This window comes from Tachysurus vachellii, chromosome 13, assembly GCF_030014155.1.
Source record: "Tachysurus vachellii isolate PV-2020 chromosome 13, HZAU_Pvac_v1, whole genome shotgun sequence".
NCBI lineage: Eukaryota > Metazoa > Chordata > Actinopteri > Siluriformes > Bagridae > Tachysurus > Tachysurus vachellii.
Window position 1 is genome coordinate 7,662,995 of NC_083472.1, and position 17,259 is coordinate 7,680,253.

Consider the following 17,259-nt stretch of genomic DNA (forward strand, 5'->3'; position numbering starts at 1 on the left):
AAAAAAAAAAAAAAGGTCTGTCATGCCATGAAGGTAGAGTGAAGACGACGTGAAACTCTATAAGGGTTTATGCATAAAAAAAAAAAAAAACCCTTTCTGATCAAAAATTTCTATGATGCAAGTCATCACTACTGATGCTTTTTTATTAATGTAGTTAAAATGCTTTCGGTTCTAATGTCCAAAAAATATACATTTAGTAAAATACACTTATTGTTAAACTTATTGTTGCAACTTAATTTTTACTGCATAAAACATTTAGGTGACGTGTCATTGGGTGTCAGCAGAAGCCTAGAACCACACACACACTTCGAGAACCAGAGACAAAACACTTTGCTATGCCTCTTCCTCTGTTGCTGCATTTCACATACTTATACAAACCTTATTTATTTCTGGAAGGCTGGTAACAATTATTTCCTGTAACCTTTTTTTTTTTAACAAGAATTTCTTACAAGCAGAATATAAAAAAAATGGAAAAGCATGTTTCCTTTTTAGGCATGAAAGAGTCTCAAGCCATTTATTTTATATGCACACGGATGCAGACGTCCTTTCATTCCACAGATAAAGACCTTGATGCGTCGTTATTGCTTCTTTTTCATGGCACAAAAATAGAAATACAAACATCTGCCATGCAAACTCACTACTGATGTTTTTTTTTTCTCTCTTTTTTTTTTTTTTTTTTACAAAACAAGCAGACATTTAGATAATACAGGCAACTACACTGTAAAGATGGATCGTTGAAAGTAAAGGTTAAAAAATGAGTACAAAATAACGTTTGTTAAAAAAAATAAATGATAACTGCAAGTGACCGTTGCAAAAGTGACACAGGGGCTTAACATGCATAAAAAAGTAACATCCTTCAGGTACAATTAGTGCTTAAATGTACAAGCAAATTTAAACAAACAAACAGTGGGCTGCATTCTTAGAATGCTGTGCAAATAACATTCGCCAACTTCGACACCTTTTGCAAAAACATCCCATTTTTTTTTTTACCTGCTTTCAACAACACGGAGTGACTCGAGAAAAAGCCGAGCACATCCACTACCCCGTTTCACATCTAGTGCTTCTCCGGAGCAAGTTTGCTCCCTACGACTGTACACACTAAAACATCTCACACTACACACCTCCTCTTGACTTGGACTCATTACAAGTGCCCATTGTTGCTGCACTTAATGCCCAGAGCTTAATGCAAATACATCAGCAGTGCTTCTCACTTTCAAGCTGCTTGATCAAGCATGAAAAGCACAATACAAGTTAGACATCTATAAATGTTTGAAGATTTTTTTTTCCAACTGAGAAATATTTTATATATATATATATATATATATAAAAAAAAAAAAAAACTTATAGTTTCAGGTCAGTGATTAGTCCACTGAGCTACAATGTCCTCCGGTAAGGAAAGCTAATCTCAACAAGCCCATGATGATGAAGTGAAGTCAACAGAAAGATAAAGCAGGTGTCCTTGAGCACGTTACAGTCCTTTAAGAGCGAGTCAAGTCGATGGAATGTAGGTTTTAACTGGAGTCAATGATGAACTAATGACTAGCTCCAGCTGCTCACTTTCTGTGAAATTAGTGTTAGCATCCCAGAGAAGTTCCTCAGGATTTCAGTAAAGCTGCACTGTACTAGAGGACACACACCACTGCTTCATCACCTGACCGTACACTAGCCAGGCTGATTAACCACAAGTTTAATGATACCGTCCACAGTGAGTGACATGAGTGAGCACAATATGACACCTTGACGATACAAATAATCTTTCCTAACCTCAGATTAGATATTTAGTGCACTCATTTCCCCGATGAGTCTGTGATCTGTTATTTATACACGAAACCGAGAGACATATGAATCAGCGACAGTGAAGAAATGCTATAAATAAATACACACCTAGTTATATAGTACTCAAACACGGCAAGAAAGGAGCAGAAGCTTAAATCTAACGTTCCATTCTCTGGTCAGTCTGATCAACCCTCTGGTTGCTGAGAAGACGCGCGTAAATACAAAGAAACAAATAAGAGCACCAACATATTCTTTTGTTTATCGTGTTAGAGAGTAGCTAATAAAAGAAAACATCACGAACATTCAGAGTATAATATTAGTAACTTCTTTTAGATGAAATGTGGACATACGTAGAGTATGATTTTTATACAGACACACAATTCTGTCCAGAACACACATTAATAGTGTATCATGTCCCCAGGGTTTGGGGACGCAGTTTAAATAAACAGTACAAGTCTTAAGAAAGATGCTGGATGTTGTAGGAAGTTCTGTTCTTGTCCACACGTGCTTCTGATGAAACGACTCAAATGCCGAGTGTGTCCCTCTTCATGCTGAGGATTTCTCGCTATGATCAAACAAAATCAAGAAGGTAAAACTAAAACTATATATATATTATATATATATAACATGGGATAGAGAGAACTTCCCACTGTTGGATCTCTGAAAGAGAAAGCAGTTGGTTGTTAGGTGATGGGATGTAGACGTGGATGATTGGTGGTGTTGCGGTGGTGGTACTGACGCTACATGCTGCACTCTAGATGGACTTGGAGCTGTCCTGCTTGTTAATAAGGACCTCGAGCAGGCGCAGTTTGGCTTTGATGCGTTTATACTCCTTGTACTCGTCCAACATGGGCATGCGGTCCTCCTTCTGTACATTCCTATTGGAAGAGAAGTGACTTGGTCAGTGAAACGGCTGTGTGGATTATTTCATTTTGACACCATCGGTCTGAATAAACACTGCAGCAGTGCCCTTTTTTCAGGAGCTGCATTAAGATCCAATCTCTCCACTTCTTATTATTCTTCTCCAGATCTGATTGTTTATGTGCACATGAGAAATATTAGTGTGTTTGACAGCGTGTGACTTTGGGTGTTTGGATGTATGCGTCTCATAAAGGTTGCCATGGTTAGTCATGGCTACTAACTGTGCAAACTCAGAGAAGCAGTTTAGCTCAGTATGTGTCTGTACCTTCCATTCTGCTTGTAGAACTCCTCTTCAAACTCGCGAATGGTCCTCCTCAGCTTCTTCTTCTCTGCTCTGGCCTTCCACAGTTGCTCCAGGAGCTCAGGCCTGTGGGATGCAGGAGGAGTTAAGTTTACCTCCACTAATTTCAGATGTTCCAAGTGTCTCAGATACATTTCATTGTGTGGATCACTACAAAACTGTTAATACACTTGCTGCAGGCTGTTCGCGTGCCCACGCACTGCATGGCAATGTTCTACCCATGTTTTTGTTGACTAAGCAAAAATAAAATATTTGTCCTTATCATGTCTGAAATGTCTGTTACTAGATATTATTTTTTGTTAACACGATTGTTGTATAAACCACACTACAGTATCACAGGACACCAGTCGTACTAATATTACAGCAGCGGTACTGTGGTGATGCTTAAATGACCTTTGCATGCTTATAAATAAAAAGTAGAAGTTACAGTACATATTTTGGTTTTTCCAAGTGAACTGGAAGCATAAACAGTGACTGCTTGCTCATTTTCATCTAAAAGGATTGTAGTCTGATACAGTTTGAGGTTTTGAGGTGAACAACTAAGCCTACAAGCATTTTAAATAGGTTTTCTCGTGATGTACGTGTGAGAGGGTTGCCTCATACAGACAATTACAATATGAGCTCTGTGCATACACAAAGGTGCACTTAAAGTAAACAGGTGTACAAAGCCAGCGCTAAGCAGTTTAAACACTACAAGCGGCAGGTCGCACTGCATTAACTGTGGTAAAGGTCAGAATGACTCAAGCTGGAGTTTAGATGTGGAGTCGTTTATGAGCAGAGAGGAGGTCAGTGCAGGCGATCACACTTACATGGAGGAGGCGTTAGAGCTGGACAGACGCAGGTCAAGGGTCATCTTCCCTGAGCTTTCACCTATCTTAGGCCTCAGGACGCTGTCGGGCAAAGGCTGCTGGGAACTGGGTTGGGCTGCTGGGTCCAAAGCGATAATGACCTCTGACTCCTCACTCTGCATTCCTCCACTTTCCTGCTCATCCTCTTCCTCCTCTTCCTCTTTGATCTCATCGCAGAAGTGGGCGGTCTCACCCTCGATGATGGGCTGCAGTGTCTGATTGCGCCTCTTGCTGGAAGGCGAGGCCTGAACGAAGGAAAACAGGAGAAGAAAGAAGAAAGGGGACAGGACAAAAAAAAGGAAAGAGAGGGAGGGAGGAAGGAAGGGAGGAAAAAGAAATAATGAATTATGGAAAAAAGAGGGGTGGACAATTGTTTAAAATGAACTCACATGAGGCTCAAATCACACGTCTTCTCTACTAAAGCAAAATTGGCACAAACTCAAATTTCTGTTTTTGTCCGTGGCAGAAAGTCATTTGCACTTTCACCTACTCAGACACAAATATACATGAAAGTATATCTAAAATCTAAATATAATATCAGACTATACAAAAGATTACCAATGATTTTTAAAAACGAGGAAGGCCTTACAATAATGGGCGTGATGCTGACACGAGTGAGCATCTGTTTCACCAGCCGGTATCGGTCATACAGCGGTTTGACAATCAAGCGTTCTTCACGTGTGACCTGCAATTTATACACAAATTAGCAGCGACCTGGAGAGCGCGCACTGCTCCGATCTTATTTGGAATTTTTAGATGTACAGAAGAAAAAAGTGCATGTGAATATAAAACTGTGACGGAGTTGAGACTTACAGGACGGCCGTGCAGCCCCTCGTAATACAGTAAGTTCTTTTGCAGCACTGTTTTCTCACAAGCAAGCTGCTCCTTGGTCGTTTTCTGTCCAGAGAAACAAATATCCAGTAAATTTCCTCATTAAAGACACTTTATCCTGCTATACTAATGTCAGATTTCTTACTGTTTAGTATCCGTTTTGTAAAACTTTCTAAAGAGTATCATGCCTGTAACTGTAGGAGTCATAAAGAATACAAGTGAGCAAAAGGCTAGTGCTGTTGTCTGGATCAGCGTTCCTCGGATGAGACCATGATAAATTAACCTCGTTATCTTTTATAAAACGCTCAACCACAGAGGATAAAGTACATTTAAAACTGATAGAGGACTTGAGATTGACACTACTGCTGTGTGAGAGGTATCACTACAGCTGTACTGACTCTGATGTCCTCGGGCCATCCGTCCTCCTCTCTCTTGGTTCTTAGATGTTGCTCAATGAGCTGGAGCGTCTCTTCGCGTGTGGGCCGGCACCCCCGTCCCTCACCATCTCTCTCAGAGAGGCCATCAGTAGTTGAGTGTTCCAAAGTGGAGCCGAAGCTCTTCGGCAGTGTGTTGCTGCGTGGGCGTGTGTGTGGGGTCAGCTCACTCTCTGCCTTGTGTTTAGCATCTGCGCAAACACACACACAGACACACACACAAACCGGAAGACAGACACAGAGGTCAGAACTAGGGTGCCAAAGAGTATGCAATAGTTCTTTTGTTTGTTTTTATATCCAGTTAAGATCAGCTCAGATACATTTGCTGTTCAACGTTTGCTTCATTTGCTTGAACTGAAGCTAATATGCTGTAATACTGAAGCTTTATTCATAAAAACTAATTTCATAAACCGCATCCAATATGAATATTTACACATCTAGTTGGTAAAAAAATGTCTCAATTAAAACAGATTTTGTCTCTCTCTCTCTCTCTCTCTCTTTCTCTCCAGTGCAACAACAAGGAAGCAAAGCTGAACAACAAACATGTCTTGGATGATCATCTACCTGGGGAAAAAGAAACTATCTGAGGAAAAGGAAAAATGGTGCAAATTCATCTGTTCTTGCCATTTAACACGACTTTTTTTTCAGAATGTCCACACAATGTGGAGCAAGTTATTAAATCCACCATATTCTTTAGGCATTTATATAAAAAAAGGCAGTCAGCACAGAGAAAACAGGTTGCTTATAAAATATCATTGAGGTGCCAGAGACAATAAATCACCCCTCCCTTTAAAAAGGACACAACGAAAAAACACACACACAAAAAAAACCCCAACAAAACATTTTTTGCACTGGACTAAAAACCCGACATATGGCTCAGAGTCCACCCATGGGGGAATGGTTCTACAAGGCCGCAGTCAGACAAAACCAAGGAAAGAGGACAGGAGAGAGGACCACAAAATAGCTCTTATGTCTACTTACTGCTGCTTCAGAGTACTTACAGAAGTGGGCTGTCTGTCTAGAGACAGTGAGGGGGCGTGACTGTGTAAAATAGGGTGTGTTCAGAGCGGAGGAGTGGCGTCTGTGCAAGTGAAGCACCGCCTGGTGCCTCAGGGAAGCTTTGGGTAAGAGGTGCTGTCGTCCTGCTGATCAGGTCATCCATGGGTGTTTAGTTAAAGAGAGAGAAAAGCTTATTCGACAGTGCACCTCTGAGGGGGCGTCACATGGTAATGGAGAATGAAAAGGGTGGCGGCCAATCAGAATCGACCAACATGTGAGAGTGGGTGGGGGTACCATGTGACATGGAGCAGTGATGGGGAGACCGCTCTGTTTTGAGGGTCACACTGTCCATTACTAAGCTAATGTTAATCACTGAAGACCAACTTAAGACCCAGGCACCCCCGCTAGTCACTCACTCAGGGCTTACCTTTAAGCTGTTTACGGATTTTGGTGAGGTCGGTCATCCACTTCAGGACTTTGGGATTAGCTGCCTTGTCAGCATGCGATGGCTGGAAATAAAAGACATAAATAAGTTTCGAATGATCAGAGATGGTTGGCGACATTTAAAGAACTGCATCTGTAGAGTATGATAAATGAAAGCTTGCTGACTTAAAACTCACTTGTTATGGAAGTCAAGGTGCAATTTTTAGGGCAAACAACAAACACTGTTTAGCTTTACAGTTTAAAGAAATATGATGCTTGTTACCATAATAAACACCAAAAGTGTCTCAGTTCCACCTGATATGCTGAATTAATCACAGATTTTCACTTTAGGTTTCATAATCGTATTTTAAAGCCAGAAAGAACTGAACTCAATTTTTCACTATAAGGTTCAAGTGAACACATTGTCCATTCTTTTACAAATAAAGGAAGATCTGTCAGAGTTATTTGCCTGTTAAACTCAAACAAATTCCACATGCCTATGTAGTTAGATAAAGGCTTAGGGGGAAATGAAAGAGTAGCAGTCCCAACCATGTAGTTCTTGTCTTTTTCGAATTGCTCTTCAAACTGCTTAATTTTTTTCTTGAGGTTCTGGAGTTTCTTGGTGAGCTGCTGACAGACACTGTCTCCCTTTACACTCTCCTTGGAGCTAAAGGAGGCCCGGCGAGGCCTAGAAAAGAATGGAGGGAAAGACAGATAAGCAACGCTGCAGTAAATCTAAACTTCTGTTCTAAACTTTAAACTCGTCGAAATAGAGAGGGTTGTCCGTGGATCTCTTCACCTTCCACAGGATAGTGCTTTATTTGAAGATGCTGCGTCAGAATCCTGCTGCAGGAAGCGCTGAGTGTGACCGAAATCCAGATAGTGACGTGCCAGTAAAGGCTGCGCATCTTCCCCTAGAGGCAATTGCAACATGCGGCCTGCCAGTGGAGACAACTGTGCTTCTCCAGACTCACTCTCCTCCTGCCATGACATGAACACTGGAACGGGATCTATAACACACACACACATGCAGGGTCACCTCACATGAAACTGCAATCTCAGATCATTCACACACTTTGGAATTGAGTATTAACACCCAACACCCTTGGTCAAATGAGGCTTAAGGGATCTGCTGCAAGACGATCATGAAGCATTTTGTAAAGGATGTGGTCAGCACAGCACGCCAAGGACCAAAGGAATCAGCTGAACAGACGACTGTACTGCATAACAGATACCCGAAAAAATAGTTACCAGGTGCTGGAAGGGGAATTACAAAATCAGGCTCACACAATGAGGGCATATTCACATGATCCAGGAATGACCCAGGTCCATATGAGAGATATAGGTTACATGATATAGGTTTTACATTATACATATTTTATAGGCTTTACTTTTTCTCATTATTTGTCAAGAGTTTTCAGAAAGCTTTTCAGTCCTTGCTGTTTACTTATATGCAAAATTAACTCAACATTTGTATGAGCTGAAGTCACCTGGGTTTTAAATGATCATCATATCTAGCTGTTTTTTTCTGTCATTTCCTTGCCATAGTTAAATTTAAAACAGTGAAGTAGAATGACAAGCAGAAGTAACATGACTATCGTGCTATTCACACACGGTGCAGACCACACACAAGTTCATCACCCCAGACTATCTTTTTTTTTTAAATAAGTGGTTATTGGAATCGTGCATGAGAATGAAAACAATTTTCACACTTAAAGTCTCTGTGAAAATGCCCTTAAAAAGTAAAAAGGAAATAAATAAATAAGCATAAAGTCAGCAAAAGTTAAATTTTGAGGAAGCTTAGAGCTTCTAAATCAACTGCAACACAGAGCTTTACTACTGCTGTGTAGCATCGGGTGCAGCAAAGCATGCGAACACGATCACACTGGCCTGCAGGATCCAGAGCGAGATTTCAACCTCTAGAGCCAAAGAGGCCCTATAAGAGTTTCTATAGATAAAGAGAATGTACTGGAGCGCGGCCCATTGCTATGGAAACTTCAACGCTTCCCATGTCCGAGCTAGCTGATCATTAGGGGAAAGCTGTTGCCCTTGCGGAGGCTAGATCAAGACCAGTGGGAGACAGCCATACTAATTGGTGTGAGGGGAGTGAAGGGACACAAGTTAGTTACGATCTCAAAGGGGTGATTAGCAGTGATGCTTGTTATAAAAAAGAACATAACAATGGGCAATAACAGTGGCTAAGCCAATACTTACCCTGCCCTTCTCTCTGCAGGTGCAAACATGTGAAGTCTATGAGGGGGAAAGTGTAGGGGCATGAGGCTGACCAGACATGAATGAAGGACAGAGGGAGAGAAAATAAGAGAGAGAGAGAGAGAGAGAGAGAGAGCTGATTGTGAGCTTTATGTTATGGCATCCATCACCACTGGATCTTAGAACGATATGGTGTAATGGCTGAGGTGAAAATGAGCGATGACTAATTCGTTTTCAAATTTCAGTATTTGCACACTGTCCCTGAGCGCAATAAAAAAATAAATAAAATAAATACATTTACAGGGAGATTTTTAAGGGCAGTTAATAATCCATTAGAAATTGGTTTCCCCTATTAACCATCATTAACAGTTGATTTATTAAACCTCTCTACCTGCTTATAAGTCACGTATTAAAAACACAGGGTCACCAGCTTATATGCCAGAAGAGCAAGATTACGTTGATATAATTGCATGACCATGAGTAAATGGAAATGCTTTAAGACAAGTCTCTTTGTGGTGGCAGTGAATTTGTAAAAGTGCAGTGTTTGCATCAAACCCTGTTTTTTTTATTATCGTTTAAATGATCAGCTGATCAGAACGTTAGAAATGACTCCTGAACAACACGAGTAGGTTTACCTTCAAGGGTGACAGAGTGGGATTGAAGTTGACGGGCCACTAGGTTGGGCTGCTCTCTGCTTTCTGTGTTGGCATTCAGATCACACACTTCTGCAGCAGGCTCCTTTAAAAAAAAAAAAAAAAAAAAAGAATTGCATCAGTTTAGCTTTTGAGCCAAGAGTCAGCATCAGTGTTAAGCTTCAGCAGTTATACTCACACAGGTGGCAACTTGATTCTGTTCCATGTGCTCACACTCAGGGTACATTTGTCGCCTGTGTGATGAATGACAACATGGTTGGAAAGAGTTAAAACAGTCACATTGAGGTCTGTTAATATGCTTCTATAGTTGGAATATAAACAAAGTTATAAGAGATTCACATAGACAAATTAAAATAATGTGTAATAAGGGAAAATTGGAAAACTTCACTTTACAGGCCTTAGACATGTACAATGGGCCCTGGAATGTGGACTTCAGGACATGTATGTTGACACTAATAGTATTTGTGCAAAATGTAAGGTAGAGTAAAATTAATAACAGATTTCTTTATAAGTTATAAGGCCCTCAGTAAACAAATCCATGTCAAATCTAAATCTAAGCTTTCTAACACTGATAACGCTTACACTGCAAAACTAACCTTGGAGTTGTGTTAATATTATTCTCAGCATCTACAAGAGCTTCTGTGTCAAGGTCCATTTTCAAATTTTCCTCTGGCACAAGGGCACTAGCCTGGGAATCTGGAAATGCCTGGGGAAAAAAGAAATAGGATTCTGTTGTATGTATAAACAAGACATTAATGTAAAAGTTTATGCAAGCATTTTAGCAATAACAAGATCATAATGCTTGGTTGACTTTATGTGGGTGTACACAAACAGGACGCAGAACTTTTTAACATTACTTTAAAAACACAAGGCTGCAGCACAAAACAACGCAAGAGTCCTAAATCCTCTCAAGGTTAACTAGTGATAAGAAAAGGTCTTGTGGCATTTTTCATGTTCTCTGTACTGGAGGTCAGCATGATTAACAACTTTGTTTTGTACTTAAGTATAAAACTTTGTTTTTGTACTGGTGAGATCAAGGCCAAAGTGCAACAGACTTGAGCTATCTTGAGTTCTTACACAGATCTGAGTGCCTTACTATAGTTTTGCTCTGAGAATGGTCTGTGGTTTAATAATGGACACACACACAAACACACACATTGACAAACCTCTTCATCTTCCAGATACTGGTTGGAGTCTGCAGAAGCAGGCAATCCAGCATGAGTCTTCTCTTCCCCTCCATGCTCTTCTGCAGTCTTTTCACTTGTACACACCCTGCGGAGACCAGCATGTCAGGGTCAAACACATATCAGAAACCTGAGATAAGCACAGCTTAATGCCTATATAGCTCATAACTCATACACTCCAGGTTTTGTATACATAGAAAAGAGTTTGTTAGAGCGTGCTAAAACTGTGTGTGGATGTATACACTGACCTCAGGCCAGCTTGGCAGGATGTGCCTTGGTTCTCATAGAAATCTTGATCTATAGAGTTCTGCAGATCCAGTAAATGCTGCTCCACTGCAGCTCGAATGGTTCTCTGGAGGATACTGAGGACAAACAAATTTTTATTACTTAAATATTTATACTTAAGCAATGCTGGACACTATGTTCTAACTGGTCAGAAGGTGTTGATAACATTTTGATAACACCACAACACAGATAGTAGCAGATAACACAATAGCTTGCAGGTGGATGTTAACAAAATAGAGGAAGATAAGGGAACAAGCTGCCTTTTGTTAGGTGTTAGAACAATGGTATAACAGGAACTAACTTGTTTTGCCAGCATCCCAAAACAAAAACTAGAATCAAATCAAATGTAAGATGTATCATTCTTTGATGAATTAATATTACAAATCCTTGGCAAGTTTCTTTGGTTCAAGACATCTTTGGTACTTCTTGTTGATGAGTATTTCAGCAAGTGTTTTATTTGTCTTGTTCAACAGCTATTTGCCAAAGATCACAATGTGTTTGTATTGCACAAACGGACATATATATTTCACCCTACTGGCCTTATGTGAAACCAAGGTCATTTATGGAGAACATTTCAAAAATTGCATAATTAAAATGGGAATATGATAATTATAATATCAATCGTCCACTGATATGGATTGTCGTTATCTGTAAAGCAAACAGTTTTACATTTAGGCCAGTACATTCAGTTCCTGAGCTGTCTGATATTGTGTGACCCATTTAGAGCTGAAAAGTGGAGTTTAGCTATTTTCTTACAGGGAGGAAGCAGCCCCGAGTGCACTGCCTTGAGTGCTGAAAAATAACCCACCATCTTAAGCACCTCAATCCACTAAGGTCTGCAATGAAGGTATTTGGGGCATGAGTACACTTTGACAAAGTTTATAGCCAATATATGCTATAGTCAAGCATTTGAAGGCCATACTGTACATACTTGTACAGCAATGGCTTGCACAGCTGTGGCATGAAGTTTAGACTGGGATTCCGAAAGCTCAGGGCTCCCACGTATACAACTGGGCCAGCTGGGCCACTCTGACACCCTGCGTTCCAAACACCACAGCATAAATCCTTACTCATCTCTCTTACTTTACTTATTTATTGTCTGTGCTGGTATAGTAATCGCTAAAAGTCTTGGGCTTTGGCCAAAGCATCCTGAAATATTTGTTCATAAATATATTCCTCTTCATTTTCCATGAAGTTATTCTGAATATATGCTAAGGCTATATAATAGAGCAATAGCCGATAGATCAATGCTTTGACAGTACAGGCCAGTGGAATCAGTAATAAGACCCTGGAAAAGTGGCAAGTTTCCTGTTAATCCAAGCTCTTTAAACTATTCGGTTTTGTTGCTATGCACTCACAGCATGATATTAGCTAACAAATAAAACATCTGGACAACCAGAAAAGGACGCACCCACTAGTCTGTACTCTTTAACCATTCTCCTCCTATCACACTTCATACTGCTGCAATAGACTCGTGGTTCTGACTTACCCTATTCATGCTGAGCTATTGTAAGACCGCAAAATATATACGTAATTGGGAATAATTTAGAAGTGCTGGGTTTTGGTTTCCATTACTGCTCTGAGAGACTCTCTGTTCTCTCTCAGGGAGCACGTCTGCAAGCCTTAGCCTTAAATAGGTTAAGGGCAATGATGGGATTTGTTAAGCTTTATCTTCCTCTCTATCCACCTTGCAGGAGTGTTTATGACATCACTACTATTACTACTGTACAATTGTTAGGGTTTACATTAGAAAACAAAGAATATAAATCATGAATACGTGGATATGACCGGTGGTTAAAAAGTGCAAAGCATATTGAATGCTGCTTGCCTCACATTACTTTGAACTGAAATAAACAAGCAGATTTGTAGTGGAAAAGAGGATGCTTGAGCACTTACTCTGCAGATCTTGGATGAATGCTGATGGAAGTGATGTGTGAGCTGGAAAGAAAGAAAAGGAAGGTAACGTTAGGACACTTTCACAGCCATTGACCTTATCTGGCATCAAGACTTAACTAAGTATTAGTTAGAGAACGCAGTGGTTTCGACTCCTAGACAGTTTAAACAACTCCTAGACAGTTGAATTTTTTACCACAAACTGACTTGGCAAATAAAGTTGCAGACATTTTTTTAATGATCAGCCTTGATTTAGTAAAATGAAGCCATACAAGTTTATAATGTCAGCTAACTTTGCTAACATTAGAATTATGATTAAGGAAAGTGAATCTATTGCTCCATTTTGTCCGTTACGAATCGCTCCAATACTGATAATCAATCAGTGATCAAGTCCTGAGAAATGTTTACATTCAAAGTTTTAGCTAACAAATGGAAGCTTAACCATTCAGGGGATGTAACAAAGCCTTGCTGTATAAATGTAGGTGTATACAGACTTTTTGTTGTGTTTAGGCGGGTTCTTGAAGTGCTATGTAGGCATAACCTTGAAACACAGTGCTCCAGACCCGTCTACTGACAGCCTGAAGCCCTTCCTTCTTTTGCCACCAGGGGCAGGACATGCAGTATATTTTGTCCTTCCTTGGAAGTGACATTTTTACAGTGCACAGACCAGGAAGATGGTGTCTAACAGGAAGTGTGGGAGTGGGGTTATTTGGCAGTCCACTCCATCTTATAAACAACCTTTGGCATGCTGCTTACATGACATGCTGAGTTCCAGCTTTTGCTTAATGTCAGATTAATGGCCTGAGTAGAAGAAAAAACAACACTGACACAACAGGTGCTTGAAGAACTTGCCATGACATTGTGGTTCAGTGTAACCAGCAACAGTGGCATAAATACACACGTCCATATACAGAGGAAATTTCAAGTCATCCAGCTATTTGAGCGCTATGGTGCAGTCTGGATCAATGCCAGCATCTACAATGAACTGTGCTGCTGGGCAAACGTCCTCACAGATCTGTGCTGTGCTCATATTCTGCTATCTTTGCCTATTCTATTTTTTCCTGTGTCTGTGTGTTCACTAAAACAACATGAATACAGTTTTAACAAAATAATTAAGCATTGTTAAATAAATTTCTGTGAGCCTGTTGAGTAATCAAAGCAATCAGTGATCACTGACAATCATGTGTTTGTTTTAAACTATATTAATACAATTTAGACAGCTACCATATATACTATTATTATTTTAGACATATATGGTACATTTCTCTATAGAAAAGCACCTCAGAATTCTTCCTCATCTATTTTCATCCAGGATAAAGAGAAAAATCAAGCAATAACTTGACTGATGTAGTTAGATAATAAGAAAAATGGCATGGGCAAAGCTCATAAGCACTGGCCTAAACAAAATCCCCTCAATCATTAAGTGACAGACTGACAAAACTGAAATAAATCTAACAAGCACGTCCTTTTTAAATTCTTACTGCTGAAATGTCAAACACCACCTTGAGGTCAAATATGTGCATGATTTCAGCAATTTTTAGATAAAGAAATGAGTTGTAAAGGTAGAAGTAAAAGGGAACAGAGAAACAATAGACTTCCTCTGACTTGGCATTTTAGCCTGCCAACAGCTCACTTACACACTGCTAACCAAATAGGTGTAAAACAAAGCTGTCAAATGTGGAAGCTGGTCATGATTCAGCATCTTTAAGGTTCCTGGATGAATTAGAAATGTTTTTTTAAATTATTAATTAATAAAAAAAATTAAATAATTTATTATTAAATTATTATTTAATTTTAAATAATTATATAAAAAAAAATTTCACACAGACACACACACATAAGACTGCTGATATACAATATCAATACGGTATCAATTGTGCTACTCCAGAGAACAAGGCTCTGAATTAGCAGGTCACTACCCATTTTCAAAACCTTTCACAAGTAATTTAGTGCCATTATGAAAGATAGCATGCCCTTAGATATCTCTCTCTCTCTCTCTCTCTCTCTCTCTCTCTACATCACCTTTGTAGGAGAACTTCACAAGCCATTTTGGGCAGCCTGGGTTGCGTGAGTGAGCCGTTTTTGCCGTGTTTCCAGTTGGGGCACTTGGTTATCCCGACTGGGCGCTTTGAGGAGATAAAGTCTGTATAAGCAGGTCAAAGAGCAAGCACAGGCTGCCGGCGCTCATCATGCGGCCTACGATCTGCGCTGTGTGTGAAGGGCTCGGCACTCTGTTGAGAAGTGCTGCAGTAAACAAGCTGGACCCTTGCTCAAATACAAGGCTGTGTGACGCAGTGCAACCAGCAGCCGGCTGAACCAATACAAAACCTGCAGAGGAGGGCCTTATAATAAACTCTTCCACTCAACTCGCTGTGTAAATCTCTCCTCACACTCACACACACACACAGCAGATCTCAGACAGACAAACAGCCCAGCACCTGTCACACTCCCTTGGCATCCTGGTGCACTTCTCCTTTGCCCCTTACTGGATTGTGCTTGTATAGCTCTGAGAGAATCTAACACCTCCTCCTCTGAGGAAATCTCATGCTGATACATCCCCCAAACAAGGTCCATTTCTTTAGTACCAGATATATTCTTCTCGGATCAGATTATTCTAAACCTCAGCTAGATCACAGCTAATGGTGACTTGGCACAAGTCATTGTATAAGAAAAAAAGGGACTGCATGTACAAGCAAAATTCTGCCTGAACCTGTACCAACCCAATTATCTTTAACTCAACAAAGCTACTGATGCAAACAATTTTACAAGGAGGGCAAAATAAACAGATAAGGTAGCAGTTATAGATTAACACCAATCAAGCACCAAATACTCTCTAAAATACTCACACAGGCTGTGTTCTAAATAACACACAGAATATGTTTGACTGAAAAACATTTTAGGTTTCACTGTGGCTGAGGAAGAGTTCTGTCACTCAAATAAACCAAGATGTCACTGTGCATATAGCAGACTGTTGAAACGACTCTGACTTTTCTTTACAAAAAAGACTAAAAGTAGCTAAAATGTGATTTCCTCACATAGTGAATGCTACACTTCCAAGTTGATGGATAGATCCATGCCGTAACAAAACAGACATAAGCCGGATCAAGTCAATTTGTAACCAGTCATCCAAAAATGTCTCACAGTCAAAACAAAATCTTTTCACTAGACTTTAAAGTATTACATGGGACTTTAAAATGCTAGAATTTGTAGTTTTCACATCTATACAGTAAGCTAGACAAATTCACCATGTGAAGGAACCTGACCATCACACCTACATAATAATACCTAATAATTGAAGACCTACTTATTCAGTAAACACTTCAACTAGCACTTCTTTCATTATCTTTTGCATTTAAATAAAAAAAAAAAAAAAAAAAAAAACACACCTTTGACACTTTCAGTTGTTCAGTGGTATTGGGGTCAGAACCCAAGCAGGCCACTCAAGTTCATCCTGGTGACCCAGGGCAAATCATGTCTTCCTGAACCTTTTTACTTTGTGCACAGAGGCACATTTATGCTTGAACAGATTTAGGCCTCTTAGGTTCGGAGAAGGGAAATAAAATTCTATACAACAATTCTGCACCTCCAAATTTGTGGAAGAACCATATTTAGGTGCAATGGACAGGTGTCAAAAAAAGAAATAATAATAAAAAAAAAAAAATTCACCAATATAGTGATTGATTGTGCTCTGCTGCCTGACAATAAAAATGATACACCAGGAGGCAGAAATGTATGCACATGCCTTCTGAATGTGTTGTGGATGTCCTCAACACATGATCATGCAGACAAATAGTGTACTCACTTCCTCTAGCGCCTAAGATGAGGGGAGCAGGAAAGAGCTCGGGTGACACTTCTGCGAACATGAAGTTAGACTGACGTGCTAATCTGATATGTATTTATCTTGGCTCCTTCTGTCTTCCAGGCTAGAGCCAAAACTTGAGAAAGGATAAAAGAATTATTCGACAAGGATTCTCTGATTCTTTTCTCTTGTGATAATTCAGTTCTGTAATAAACAAGGTAAAGTAAGTTCTGTTATCAATATAATTAATGTAAAAACTTGAAGAACTGGAAGATCGGTTGGATCTGGATTGAGACGAGAGCAACTGCTCCACCTCCCACCGAGTCCAACGTCAAAACATGCTGTTCACACTCCTCTGCCTGACCACCAGCAACATTGTAGTTCAAGAACACGAACATTTATTTCAGGGGCAGTTGAAAAATACTTTCCATAGCTGGTGAAAAGGATATATGGTGGGGTTTAAATTTAGCTTTGAACAGTGTCGGCCTGTCAGATTCAAACTGGAAGAGCTACAGGAATGCGACACAAACAACTCGGGCCTGTCCTGCCACTTATTTGTCAAAGCATGACAGTAACTCAAACTCGGTCTTGTATTTACTGCCTCATGAGTCTTTGTAAATACTTTGAGTCATGCAAGCAACAAACCAGAGTTCTTAGGTTTCATGCGGTATTTTGCCTAATGATGTCTGGTGAGTCTTCTA

The 17,259-nt window shown here is 39.9% G+C and overlaps 1 protein-coding gene across 5 annotated transcripts in view; it reads right to left on the reverse strand.

The window, feature by feature from the left end:
• Positions 1 to 480: 480 nt before the first annotated feature.
• Positions 481 to 17,259, reverse strand: part of fam13b (family with sequence similarity 13 member B) — a 32,851-nt gene continuing 16,072 nt past the window's right edge. For 2 of the 5 annotated variants that reach the window (XM_060885130.1, XM_060885131.1), the window contains 17 exons: positions 12,763 to 12,804; positions 10,830 to 10,943; positions 10,564 to 10,669; positions 9,994 to 10,103; positions 9,576 to 9,630; positions 9,380 to 9,482; positions 8,748 to 8,813; positions 7,333 to 7,543; positions 7,083 to 7,221; positions 6,538 to 6,619; positions 6,113 to 6,256; positions 5,076 to 5,302; positions 4,660 to 4,743; positions 4,436 to 4,531; positions 3,808 to 4,091; positions 2,963 to 3,064; positions 481 to 2,654 (listed from right to left, as the gene is read on the reverse strand). In XM_060885130.1, the coding sequence (XP_060741113.1) occupies positions 2,531 to 2,654; positions 2,963 to 3,064; positions 3,808 to 4,091; positions 4,436 to 4,531; positions 4,660 to 4,743; positions 5,076 to 5,302; positions 6,113 to 6,256; positions 6,538 to 6,619; positions 7,083 to 7,221; positions 7,333 to 7,543; positions 8,748 to 8,813; positions 9,380 to 9,482; positions 9,576 to 9,630; positions 9,994 to 10,103; positions 10,564 to 10,669; positions 10,830 to 10,943; positions 12,763 to 12,804 (2,089 nt within the window). In that variant the 3' untranslated portion in view covers positions 481 to 2,530. The remainder of the gene's footprint in view (positions 2,655 to 2,962; positions 3,065 to 3,807; positions 4,092 to 4,435; positions 4,532 to 4,659; positions 4,744 to 5,075; positions 5,303 to 6,112; positions 6,257 to 6,537; positions 6,620 to 7,082; positions 7,222 to 7,332; positions 7,544 to 8,747; positions 8,814 to 9,379; positions 9,483 to 9,575; positions 9,631 to 9,993; positions 10,104 to 10,563; positions 10,670 to 10,829; positions 10,944 to 12,762; positions 12,805 to 17,259) is intronic. The other 3 variants (XM_060885132.1, XM_060885133.1, XM_060885134.1) reach the window with 3 other exon arrangements.